We start from the raw sequence: 12479 nt of genomic DNA, 5'->3' as shown, positions 1-12479 counted from the left end.
TCTGAAAATTCAGAAGAAAAAGACCAAAAACCTGATCGAAGAATGGACAAAAAACTAGACAGTTCACAGTAAAATATGTTTAAAACATGATGAAGAGTCTCAAGCTCTCTCATATTAAGAGAAATGGAAGTAAAATATGGAAAACAATGGAAATAAAAATTCTACTGAGACACTCTATTTCATCTCATAGGTTGCCAAAAATTCTAGAGTTAGCACACTCCAAGGACAAGGCTGTTTTCTTTTGATTGGTGTTGCAGGATATGTCTTTTACTTCTTCTGTAATTTTACTTTCATCCTATTTGTGTTTATATTTAAGACTGTCTACTGTCAACAGCAGAAAGTTAGTCTTGCATTTTTTTGTCCCGATTGACAATCTCTGTCCTTTAGTTGCAGTGTCTAATCTGCTTACATCTAATGCAACTACTGATAGGGTTAGGGTGAAGAATGCCATGTTGGCACTTGATTTCCACTTGTGTGATTAATTTTTCTTCCTTTGTCCTTCTTTTTGTTCCTACTTTGTCATATCTCCTTTTGTCTTCTTTACTGGCTTTAGTTCTCTCTATATATATTATTTTACTGGCTACTCTAGGATTGCAATATGCCTCCTTCACATATCACAGTCTATTTTGAATTGACATTATACCACTTCATATAAGAACATTGTAATAAAATATTTCCATTTATCCCCCTCCTACCCTTTGAGTTATTTTTATCATGCATTTGTCTACTAGATTCCACAAATCCTAAAGCTTTTCTGCCTTAAATAGTCATTGATCTTTGAAAGGAATTTATATAAACTCTTCTACATTGGGTCACATTTCACAATTTTATTTCTCTTTTGTCTTTCCTGCCTACAATGGGGATCGTGTCCCTTCAGCCTGAGGAACTGATTTTAGTCTTTCTTGCAGTGCAGGACTGATGGCAATAAATTTTCGTATCTTTGTTTTTCTGAAAATTTCTTTCCTTTGCCCTCATTTTCAAATAATATATTCACTGAAGATAGAATTCAGATATAGGTTGCCTTTTCCTTTCAACTATTTAGAAATGTCATCTCAGTGTCTTCTGACTTTCATCATTTCTGATGAGAGCTCATTGTAATTCTTGTTGTTTCTCTTCAAGTAATGCATATTGCTTTCCTCTTTGTCTACTTTCAGCCTTTTCTCTTTATCTTTATTTTGGAGGAAGATTGCCCTGAGCTAACATCTGTGCCCATCCTCCTCCATTTGTTGTATGGGGACGTGCGCCGCAGCATGGCTTCATAAGCAGTGTGCCGGTCTGTGCCCAGGGTCCGAACTGGCAAACCTTGGGCCACTGAAGCAGAGTGCATGAGCTTCACCACAGCACTGCCAGACGTGCTGCTATCTTTGGATTTGCCAGTTTGACTATTATGTACTTAGAAGTGGTTTTCTTTGTCCTTCCCAAGGTTCACTGAGCTTCCTGAACCTGTGGATGAGGAATGTAGTCTAGCAATAGGCCTATGACGAAAAGGAACCAGGGGCTGCACTTCTTTTATGGTGAAATGTGTTTGTTGGACGAAAGCAGTGTTGTGTGAGATACCAAGAGAGGAAATCAACCCTGTGAGTTCTGTAAGTCCACAAAGGGGGGAACCGGCAGAAGTACAGTGATGGGCAGGAAGGAAGAGCCATCCCAAGACACGCTCACGAAGGAAATTAGCAAGATCTCACTTTCCTTTGGGCCTCTCCCCCCCAGGAGCTGTCTTGGCGGTTCTCTCCCTGCCATCCTGGGACTCAGCATTTCTTGTGGGTCTGGAGGGAAGGAGGGGAGATGGGAGTGGGTTTGGGTGAGTAGAGGCATTTCCTTGAGGTCATTCCAGAGATCTTTTATTTATTTCTATTTAAATTTTCATTACAGAGGTACTTGAGGAACAGAAGGATTGTTTCCTCAAAGGCGGGGTGGGGCAGGGGACACTTCCACAGACAAAGGAGATTTGAAGGAATCAGCATGATTAGGGTGCTCACCCACCCCCATCCAAATGTGCCCCTGAGCAGACCTCAGCTCACCAAGGGAGGCCTTGGAATCCTTGTCACAGAATGGCTGCATAGCAGCCCAGAGGTTTCCTCTCCAGGGAGGTGTGTGAGCAGAAGCTCAGCTCTTGTTCAGGGATGCCAGGAAGTCATCACGGGGCGGGGGTTAGACAACATGTCCGGGCTCTTGCTGGCCTGGCTGTCAGGGCTCCTGGGCTCAGTCCAGGCTCTGTTCTAACTCTGTGGTCCCTTCAGTCGGCCACTGCCCCCTCCTGGGACTGTGTTTCCCCCTCATCTCCCACAGGAAGAAGACCTGCAGCAGGGTCCTCATGTTTTAACCACAGAACCATTTACTCAAGTACATGTTATATCTAAACTCAGTATACATGTGGCTGGGCAACTTATTAAATATTACTATGTTTTGCTTTTGGAGTTTTCCTTCTTGTCTTTTTCCATCAAGGAGCCAGGTTCTTAGCAAGTCTTCAAAGCAGGGATATTTTTTCGGCTCCAAATCAGAATCAGAGTGTGTCCTCACTGCTCTGCCCTTGTGAAAGTGCCCGCAGTCATGAAGAGATTGCGTTGCTGCCTGCCTTGCACACAGCAAAGTGGAAAAGGCCGTAGCTTCAAGGGTTACATGATCCCAGAGTACGTACCCCTTGTTGTGAGAGGGTAGTGCTGTGTGTGTTTGGAACAGGAACTCAGAGCTAGAACGTATGCTCAGTTCCCAGGTCCTGCCTGATATGAGAGGCAAGCTCTTGGAGAGATGGCTGCTGGGAGTGTTTCCTGAGCTGAGTCCAACTCAGGGAGATCTTCATTCAGCAAAGGATCCTGTACTCTATGTGTGGGCTCCAAGCCAAAAATCTCCTCAAGTCAAAAAATCTGGGTGGTCTGGAAACCATGGATGAAGCAGTGACCATCATGGTCTAATGAGAAGAGAACTTTCTCCGTTTTTCCAGACCTTGTGAACCTCCCTGTACAGTACAGTAACCACAGGGATCAGCTTTCCGGCCAGTCCTATTGGGTGGGTGTTTAGAGTCTGACTCTAGTTGCCTTCAAGCAAATACATAATACAGTTTTGCCTACCATCTGAATCTGTACAATGACATTCCTACCTGCTACTTTTAAGGCAAATGAAGGTAAGGCTGCCCTTGCTGCCCCTCTCCCTCCCTAAGGGCTGCCCTCTCCTCTAGCTGAAGACGAGGCTCCAGTGGACAGAGTGTGGTGACTTCATCCCTAGAAACTAAATGACTGCTGTCATTTCCAAATCCCACGCCCTGCTGTTCTAGAGTCACACGTGCTCACGCTCACATGGACTGTGACCAGCAATAGGAACAGCACGCAAGTACTTTATTCCTGTGGATTTCCCATGAGATCTAGGCCACATGCACTCATGTGAGGAAGGAGAGAGAGGTACATGATTTGGGTGAAACTCCCACTGTCAGTGTCCCTCGGGTTCCGATGACAGAGTCTGTATTAGGACCACTGTGGATCCCCAGCGCCGGGCACGTAAGAGCTCAATCAGTGTGTTTGTTTATTGATGCAAAAATGGTGCTTTCCAGTCCTACTGCAGAGAGGGTAGGGCTAACTCAAAAGGCTGAGACAGCCTAGGTGGCCAGTGAGGAGTCTTAGCCTAGAGGCCAGCGGTGACTAAGAGGGACAGGCTGAAACGGACTCAGGTTATCAAGTGCCCAGGTGACCAATGCACCCTGAGCACTTCCGGGGACACTGGGCTGGATATGAGGGGTTGAGCTGGCCTTGCCAGGTGAGAGATGGGGCAGGGCTTCTGGAGAGACAGCCTGCCTGCTGTGTCCTGCATGAGTCCCGCCTGTTGCCAGCACAAGCCTGGTCCGTTGGGTAGCCCTCTAGGACAGGTCATGAGCTGGGCAGGCATCTCAGGGGAGAGGCCCTGCTGGAACCACATGGGCCTCCAGGTATCTTAGGTAATAGGGCTACAAAGAAGTGCCCAACTCAGATCAGGCTTGTGTGGAGGGGACAGGAGTTGGTGGACACTGAGAACTCTCCATGGAAAGCAGGGATGGAGAAGAAGGGGCAGCCCGGAGACTGGAGGGCAAGCTGGGCCCCCAGGTCACAGGAGGGCAGGGAGGAAACTCAGGCTGGGTGAGATCGAGGAGCTTCTCCAGAGACCCATCCTGACTCCACACCAGCTCCCTGGCTGTGGGAGAGAAATGTCCTGCTCAGGCAGCCTCTCCCCTCCCCAGTGTGTGTGGCTATGATGTTGACCTTCAGCCCCAGGCTTGCCTGCTTGGTGTCCGGGACCCATGGTGTCATCCCCCTTCCTCTCTGCCATCTAACACAGGGAAGGAGGTAAGAAGTTCACCCTGAGCCCCAGGACCAGAGAGGTTCATGTTTTCTCCTGATGGTGCTCAGCTGCAGCCCTGGCAGAAGGGCAGGCCCAGAGGAAGGTGTGAGTCAGAAAGAGCTGTGTAACAGCTTTGCTTGAGGTTTGGGGGAGGTGGTGGTGGGAGGGGGAGGAGCAGGAAGCAGAAAACAGCAGATTTGTGCCATTGGCCTTCTAAGCACAGAGTAGGTGCCTGTGAATGAGGGTCAGTGAATAAACAAGAAACCAGCCTTTCCTGCTCAGCTCAGAGACATTTATTTAGTTGCTGGTGACATTCTGGATCAGCTCCAGAGAAGGTGGGCTTGTTCCTACAGTTAGAGGCTTTTCATAGGATTTCATGGTTTTCTTTATCCAGGGCAAGAAGCTCAAGACTTTGGTGAAGAGCCGTGGAGCTGTCCCGTCAACTCGTCCACCGAGGGCCACACCCTGGATCACGTCCTTACACACGAGAGGGCCCCCGGAGTCCCCCTGTGGACAGAGAGCGGGGAGGATTGAGTCTGTGCTCTCCCTGATCCTGCCCACCTGCATCCCAAGCGCCCTCTCAGTGATGGCCGCTTGGCCTGGCCTCCATGTGGGAGATCAGAGAGCAGGGCAGGACCCTGTGGGCCCCTCAGCTGCCCAGTCCTGACCCTGGACATTGTCACGGCTTCATTTCACTCAAGGGGCAGCTCCCTCTCCTCCCCCAGGTCCTGGATCCTCTCCCATGAGGGCGCTGTGGGACTGTGCTTCCATCTACCATTTAAGGACATGGAAGCACGTAGGTGAGGCTGACACTCAGCATGGAAGGTGAGCCATTTAACCAAGATGGGAGCCAGCTCTGAGGAGCCACCTGGTTTGACTGCTGCACACCCAGGGAGCAGTTTTCTAACACGTGTGCCCAGCGTGGCGTAGAGTGTTGTAAATTCATCTTCCGGATGGAGCACCACGTTTGGAAGCATCTCAGGCCCCTGGTACGCTCCCAGAAGGCCTGTGACTCCCCACTCTGGCTGCTGCCCCCTTCTCTTCCCAGGAGAAAGATCAGAGTCTAGGGGGTGGAGGAGTCCCTACTGCTTGGGTCTCCAGGTCCCGAAATACCCCTCTCCCCAGAGCAGAGCTAGGCAGATGCCCAGTCTCACCTGAAAGGAAGCCTTCTTTTCCTTCGGGTCCCCCACACACAGCATAGTGGTACTGTTGTAATAATCATATAAGCGGGCTTCGCACACCTCGTCCTGCTGCACCGTCAGCTCCACCTCCTGCAGTGTGCTGGAGTCACTGCCATTTGGGGCAACTTTCCCCCAGCCGGCCACATGGCACACCTCTCCAGGCCTCACCTGGGCTGTGCCCCAGGGCAGGATGAGGGGCCACACAGCTGCAGTCAGCTTGGCCTTTCTCTCCAGCTGATGAGAAGAGGCAAGAAAGTCCAGCTCAGCCAGTGACCTCCTGGGCCTGGATACCGCGATGGGGCTGCACTGACTTCCCTCTCCCCTGAGCCACTGGGACTAGTCAGGTGGCCAAGATGAGGAGGAGGAAAGGGACAGGCCCCATTGGGAGGGGAAGCAATCTGGACCCAGGACAGCAAGAGCAGCAGGGAGGTTCCCTTACCTTTAGTATCATGATGTCATGGTAATAGTCTCCAGGAATATAGTCTGGGTGGCGGATGGCTTCTTTCACAGGGATGACCTGCCTGGTCCACTCTAGCTTCCGGATGTTGTGGGCCCCCAGAGTCACCTTGATTGACCTGCAGGGAAAGGAGATTGGGGATGTGGGGGCAATCGGTCACAGGAGATCCAGCCCTGGAGCCATGATGGGAGGGTGACAGCTGGCGCAGGGCAAGGCTGCACCTAGGGGAAATCGAGACAACATGAAGGCCTGGTTCTAAGTGACTGTGTGTCCTGTGCTTCTCAAGGACACTGAGAGGAGCGCTTCTGGAAACTTTCTCTTGCCCTCAGGCAATATTGTGAAAGGACTCTGAGCTTGCCTATTGACTGGAATGCATGCTTTCATCCTCCACAGTTGCTTTAGTTGGCCAGTGTGGTCTCTCTTCTCAACTGAGCCTCTTGCTCTCACCTCTGACCCTCGGACTGCAAAGCTTCTGTGTCCTGTTTCTCACTTTCCATGGCCCAGTCATGCTCTCAGATGGCTCCTCACAAGAGCTTTTCTGGCACTGAGTTACCAGAAGCTTAGGGAGCTCCCCTCGGCTGCTGTCCATGGGCAGAGGACAGGGCTCCCTCTTGGGGACTCAGGAGGTGTCAGCTGCCAGGGGCCTCTCACCTTCCCCAGCAGTGAGCAGCTGTCAGAACAATGTCCAGTTCCACGAGGGCACCGCCACACCTCTTGATCTTCCCCATCATGGGAGCCTGAATGAACGCCATGTAGGGGCGAAAGTGGGGCCTGACCTCATGTCCTCCGATGATGATTCCTGAAAGGAAAAACTGGAAGATGAGCTTTCTGGAAGCAGCTGTGGTCAGGAAGGAAGGCTCCAGAAGGTGGCAATTGAGGGTGGGGTCTACAATACCCTGCAGAAACCAGGCGAGAGTCCTCCCAGGTTCTCTCTGGAGCAGAATAACCTTTTCTGGATGTGGAGCCTCCAACCCCCCTTTGAGAAAGCGGAGGATGGTGCTTCTTGTCCCTGTCCTGCTTCAGACCATGTATGGGAGGGGTGAGAGCTGTCTTCACAATGGTGGAGCCCCAGGGGATTGTGGACAGGGTCCTGCTGACGCCTTCTGTGTCAGGGAGTCTCCCAACCCTTCTGAGCCTTTGCTAAGGTCCTGACTGGTGCCCGTATCTAACAATCTGTCCATGAGCTTGTGGAGTTGGATTTTCTACAATCCTCATGTCCTGTGGGCTAACCTGTCCTGGGATCTCAGTAAACATTTTTTGACTGTGTGAATGAATGGCCTTCACTTAGCTTTCTGCTGAGGTTTGGTGGGGATTGTGCTTGTAGGATTGAAGGCCATCATCATGTAGGGATGGTACTGTGTGGAGCAGCCTATGGCTTGGGAAGGCGGGGGGAGGTGGGATGGAAAATGGGGTCTCTGGGCCTCTGGCAGAGCCAAAGCAACAGGAAAGCCCTGCATGCAGTCACCCAGCCCGTTCAGACTTCCACTGCTCCCTGGGGTCCTCTCCTTGGAGGGGTTTGGGGATGAGGGCACCAAGAAGTGAAACTGTTTTTTGGCTGGTTCCAGTGACGGTTCCACTACTGCAGCTGGTTTGTCTGATCTGCCCTTTCCTGAGTTGGACTGAAGGATTTTAATTACTTGTCTTTTAGAGCTCCATTTCCGCTGCCAAAGGCCTTTCTATGAATAGCTGGCTTTCCAGTTGATAAGAGAGAAGCTCACACACTGAATCTTTTAGTGAACACCCTGCCTTCCTGACATCCTTGTTGGGTGTCTATGCAGCATCAGACTTGTTAGTCTAAGTTTGGGATGGGAGCTGGGTTCTAGAAAATTCTTGGTCTGAAATTGAGGAAAATCAGTGACTGTGCTGGGTAGAAGGGTCAGGAGTCCAGAGGGTTTTGTGAGTTGGGCTGGAGCCTCTGGCATGGGGATGGTCACTCACCTGTCCCAGGCTCGGAGGGCAGAAGAAAGGCCAACAAGAGCAGGAGTGGCTGCATCTTCCTTGAAAGTCCGCCCAGGTCAGAGCTGCTGGTCGCTCTTCCTTCTAAATACTTGGTCGGGGAGAGGAAGGCAGGGGTGTGGCCCAGGGCCTTACAGACCTCCTCCACCTGTGCTGCTGGTTTTCTTGCATCATCTGCAAGGTGATTTGTTGAAGTTCTCTGGCTCTGGGTAGGTGACAGAAGCAGTCTCACCACACTTGCACTCCCTGTGCTGAGTCACAAAGTGAAAGCAAGAAGAAAGAACAAGAAAGGGGAGCCTTTGCTGCAGCCAGCAGAGGAGCTGGAGCCTAGGAGCCCCTCAGTGACCGAATCAAGAATGTCTCTTTTTCTCACCTCTTGGCTCTTTTTCCATCCTGATGAAGTCAAGAATAATTATTTAGCAAGCTAACTCCAGGGAGATGAGCGTGATAGCTCCCCCACTTGAGAAGATGGTGGTTAGCTGGGGTAGACTGAGAATCGGTGGTACCAGCTGGTAAAGGCTGTAGTGGGGGTCTGCTTGGTGGTGGGAGATAGAGGCTGGACCTGCCTAAATAGCATGTAGAGCTGGACACACCCAAACCCCAAATGGTAACCCCACTTCCTCTCTGGCTACCAGTCTAGGCTTGTATTTTGGAATATTTAGGATCACCTCTTTCAATGTGAATATTCTGTGACAATCAGAGCTTCTCTTCTCCCACGATTTTGAGCAAAGTTCCTGGAATTGATATTCCTTGGACCAAAACAAACCATCAGCGGGTCTGTGAGAATTGAGGGGCCTGATTGGTTTATGCTTGGATCTTGTAGCACGAGGTGGGGACTGTTACCCATATCATAGTGCCTGGTATCTGCAGAGAGGGTTCATCTCAAGAGATGCAGGTCACTGTTGCCAGGAGATGGGGAAGTAGATGCCAATTGTCCTATAATTCCTATGCACTAAGAAGTCTGTCTGGGGTGCAGTGAACCATGACTCTGATGTCCCTGCACCTAACAGTTATAAATATTTGCAAACAGATTATCCCAACACTCTTACCAGTGTTACGAGAGGTGAAGGAGTCATGGAGCAGGAGGCATCATGAGCTCTAACAGCCTAACCCCAATTCTGCTGAAGGAACAGCATCCTATGAAGACATAGAAAACAGAGGAAGGCAACCTGCTTAAGCATTAAGGATGAAGATGACTGGGTGGTGGAATTCTCAGGAATTTTAATGTTCTTATTGCTATTTTCTGCTTCTACTGTTTTCCTCTATGAGTGTTTAATACTTTTCCACTCTGCATACATTTTCCTGTATTCAAACACACTCATGGATGGCAAGCATTCAGCAGACTACTTCTTCACGGTCTAGCTTCTCTAAGGTGGATGTTTTCAAAATGAGGTTACTTTCGTGGAGATAGGGCTTTCTGGAGGCTTTGGGATTAGCCAGAAATGGTGTCCCTTTCCCCTAATTGAGAGCCTCCAAGAGCACGAATATGACAACAGTCTGCCTTGAATTTGTAATTAGGCAACTGTGTACTTCCTAAAACAACGTACATCTATCCAATCCTACTCTTTGTAGAGCTTCCTTTTTGTTTTAACCCAACAATTTTTCTGTTTGTATAAATGCCAAAGTACCCAGCACTGGTCTCTCATAAAACACACTAGCCAAGAGCCCAGTCATCCATCAACTTCTTGGTAGTTTCAGGCAACTTCAAACTGCTAGGCATGAGAGTGAGGAGCAGAGATTGGGGATGAAGTACAGATGGGACATTGATGAGAGTGCTAGGAAGTGAAGGTATTGACAGAACAGGAGAGCTTGAGAGGAGGGGTTTGACTGAGAAATGCACTTGAGGTCACTCTGTGGTCCCAGGTTGTCCTGATAAAGCTAATGTTGTTCTCAACTTCTTGATATTTCAAAGCTTTAAGGGCCCCACTGTTAAAGTAGCTGGGGCCATGCAGATGGAGACTGAAAAGGAGAAACAAAGCATTGTCACTCATTCTGAGTTCCCTTAGTCACTCCTGTCCCACCTGGCACAGGTAATCTGACGCCCCGGCTCCCAGGGTACCCCCTGGATCCAGATCATGTTGCCAAGCAGTTGCCCCTGTCTGCTCTCCTTCTGCCCCTCTTGGCCCCCTGTCTCATTGGACCCACACCTAGCTGATCATGACTCTGCTGCTCTGACCAAGGGCAGAAGGCACCTGTGCCTGTGCTTAGCCATCATGTCTGAAGAGAAGCTTGGCTGCTCTTGTGAGGTTCTCATTAATAAATTTGTAATGGCTTTAGAACTTTTCAGTGACCAGAGAGAGAAAAGAAAGAAGAGAAGTGAACAGAGTGTCAGGGATGTGTAGGACACCACATGCAATATGCATGTAATGGGAGTCCCAGAAGGAGAGAAGAGAGAGAAAGGAGAAGAAAAAAAATTTGAAGAAATAATGGCTGAAAATTTCTCAATTTTGGTGTAAATAGACCCAAGACATCCATAATCCTTAATGTACACCCAGAATAAGCTCAAGAAACTCCAGGGAGAATAAAGTACCATAGATGAATGGGCCAGATCTCCCACCTTCCTCCCTCCCTTCTACCCTAGATCTCATGGTCTCCCGTCCAGCCAAGCCCTCTCTCCAGACAGACCTCTGGCTCCTTCTCCCCACAGCTGCTGCTTCTATGTCGTGTTAGTGGGGGAAATGCTGGTGTGCAGCTACTTGTGAGTCTGTGAAAGCAACCAGACATTATGTCTTTTCTACTTGACTTAGAAACCTGAATGCTCAAAAGGAAAATGTAGCTCCAACGATGCCATATATGTGCAGAGGATATCGCTGCCCACTTTCTACAAGAAGTGTTTTCTACCATTAGAGCTTTATTCCTTTTGTATTACAATAGATTCGTTTTTACAACTACTTTTTAAATCGTGGTAATATACATTTTACATAAAATTTAGCTATCAACATTTTCCCAGGACTCAGCCTGTCCTAAATCAGAGGCAGAGCACTGGCCTGAGCCTCGGTTCAATCTGGCTCTATTCTCCAGCTGGCAGGAAGAGTGCAGGCCCTCAGGGACTCCTGGGCAGAGCTCACCTCTTGCCCCCACCATTATCTGCAACTCTGTGCCTGCCTCATCCTCCTTGGCCCCAAGACAGGATGGAGCCTCCATGTTGGGAGAAAGCCAGCTGGGCTGGGGAACAAGAGCATGAGGTTGATGGTACCTGGAGTAACATGATGTCATTCAGGTTGGTCTGCTGATCATATTCAGGGTGGCGGATGCTCTGAGCACAGATATGCGCTGCTGGGTGCTTTCCAGCCTCTGAAGTTCTGGGCCCCAGGATGACATTTATAGAGCTGCAAAGGAAAGGTGGCCTAGAGGTAGCCGGAGCCGCAGGAGCTCGGTCCACCAGCGCTGCAGGGGAGGAGGATGGTGAGACAGTAGCTGAGGGAATTGAGGGGATGGGAGGGCTCTGGGGCTGAGCTGTCTGTGCCCTCCGCTCCTCAAAGCCCTGAGCTGGGGCTGGTGGGGGACACAGGGACCTTGAGTTTTACTTCCCCCAGAACATATTGAGAGAGAGCTTCAAATCATATTTTGGGCCCCAGTGGAGCCTTCGTTTTCCCCCATCGTTCTTCTTGATCATGTCCTTCTTTCCTCCTCATTTACACTGGCCTGTTTCTGCCCCCAGACCTACTTGGTCTCTTTGTCACCCCTTCATTGCTACTACCCTGGTTTTCATGATCCCCTTATGAACGCTTCATGGCCCTTGTGACTGGTTGCCCAGGAAGCTCCTTAGTTCCTCCTGTTCCCCAGCAGAGAGCTGCCATCAGCACAGTCTTCTCACACTGGGAACACCTGGCAGGTGTCCAGACTTTCTCCAAAGTATGTTCTTGGCTCCGTTAGTTAAAAATTTTTCTGTTCTCTCATTTCTTTCTTGAAGTTGTCCGTGGAGAATGGAGTATATGAGAGTAGATAGGGATGTGAATGTTTTTAAATGTTTTTGTTTCCCATTTTAGTTCAGTTACAACTTATTTCTCCACTCGGATGCTGGGACATTAAAGTCGTGTGTTCCCACTTCCTCCCTGGGCCTCCTAGGCCACCAACCATGCAAATCTGGGCAAACTGATGCTGGGTCACTTCCTCTCTCTCCCTGTGATACTGCTGTAGTCAGAAACCAATCTTGGTGCTCTTGGCTTTGTAAGAGAACAGTGTACTGCTGAGCTATTTCAGACGTCCTCAGGGCTTCCTTAATGCCACTCTCAGAAGGACGTTTTGGAAGCTCCTTGAGAAGTTTCTACTGATCAGCCTGTAATGTTTCATGGAGTGTCAGTGCTGGGAGAAGGCTGTGCCCGCACCATTGTCTTCCTACCACATGTGTCTGCTTGGAGAAAGACCCTCCCTTCAAGAACTGGCCTGTGCTGTTGTCCTTGTAGGAAAGAACAGGTGACATAGGAAATTCAGTGACATCTGTATACAATCTTCCCCTCAGAGTAGTTAGTGGGAAATAAGAACTCTGACCCCGTATGTGGCAGAGAAAGTTTTGAAAAAATACGCAAGACCCTCAGTGTTTCCTGGCAGAAACGCTTACTTCTGAGACTCAGCAGCTG

The 12479-nt window shown here is 49.6% G+C and overlaps 1 protein-coding gene across 1 annotated transcript; it reads right to left on the bottom strand.

Moving 5' to 3' along the window:
* Positions 1–4602: 4602 nt before the first annotated feature.
* On the bottom strand, positions 4603–7936 carry LOC124234981 (granzyme B-like). Its single transcript, XM_046652684.1, has 5 exons — positions 7882–7936; positions 6595–6742; positions 5926–6061; positions 5460–5720; positions 4603–4812 (listed from the first exon to the last, which is right to left on the bottom strand). Exons 1-5 carry the CDS (start codon positions 7934–7936, stop codon positions 4603–4605), a joined length of 810 nt encoding a protein of 269 aa, XP_046508640.1.
* Positions 7937–12479: the final 4543 nt, after the last annotated feature.

Source organism: Equus quagga, chromosome 2, assembly GCF_021613505.1.
Source record: "Equus quagga isolate Etosha38 chromosome 2, UCLA_HA_Equagga_1.0, whole genome shotgun sequence".
NCBI lineage: Eukaryota > Metazoa > Chordata > Mammalia > Perissodactyla > Equidae > Equus > Equus quagga.
Note: the sequence above shows the minus strand (reverse complement) of the source record. Positions and strands in the feature narration are given on the sequence as shown.

Excerpts from the sequence above, each read along its gene's own strand:
- LOC124234981 (XM_046652684.1), bottom strand. The coding sequence starts at position 7,936 with ATGCAGCCACTCCTGCTCTTGTTGGCCTTTCTTCTGCCCTCCGAGCCT. Across the intron at positions 6,743-7,881 it reads GCCCTCCGAGCCTGGGACAG|GAATCATCATCGGAGGACAT; the intron begins GTGAGTGACCAT and ends TTTTCCTTTCAG. Across the intron at positions 4,813-5,459 it reads AAAAGAAGGCTTCCTTTCAG|GGGGACTCCGGGGGCCCTCT; the intron begins GTGAGACTGGGC and ends CTCTGTCCACAG.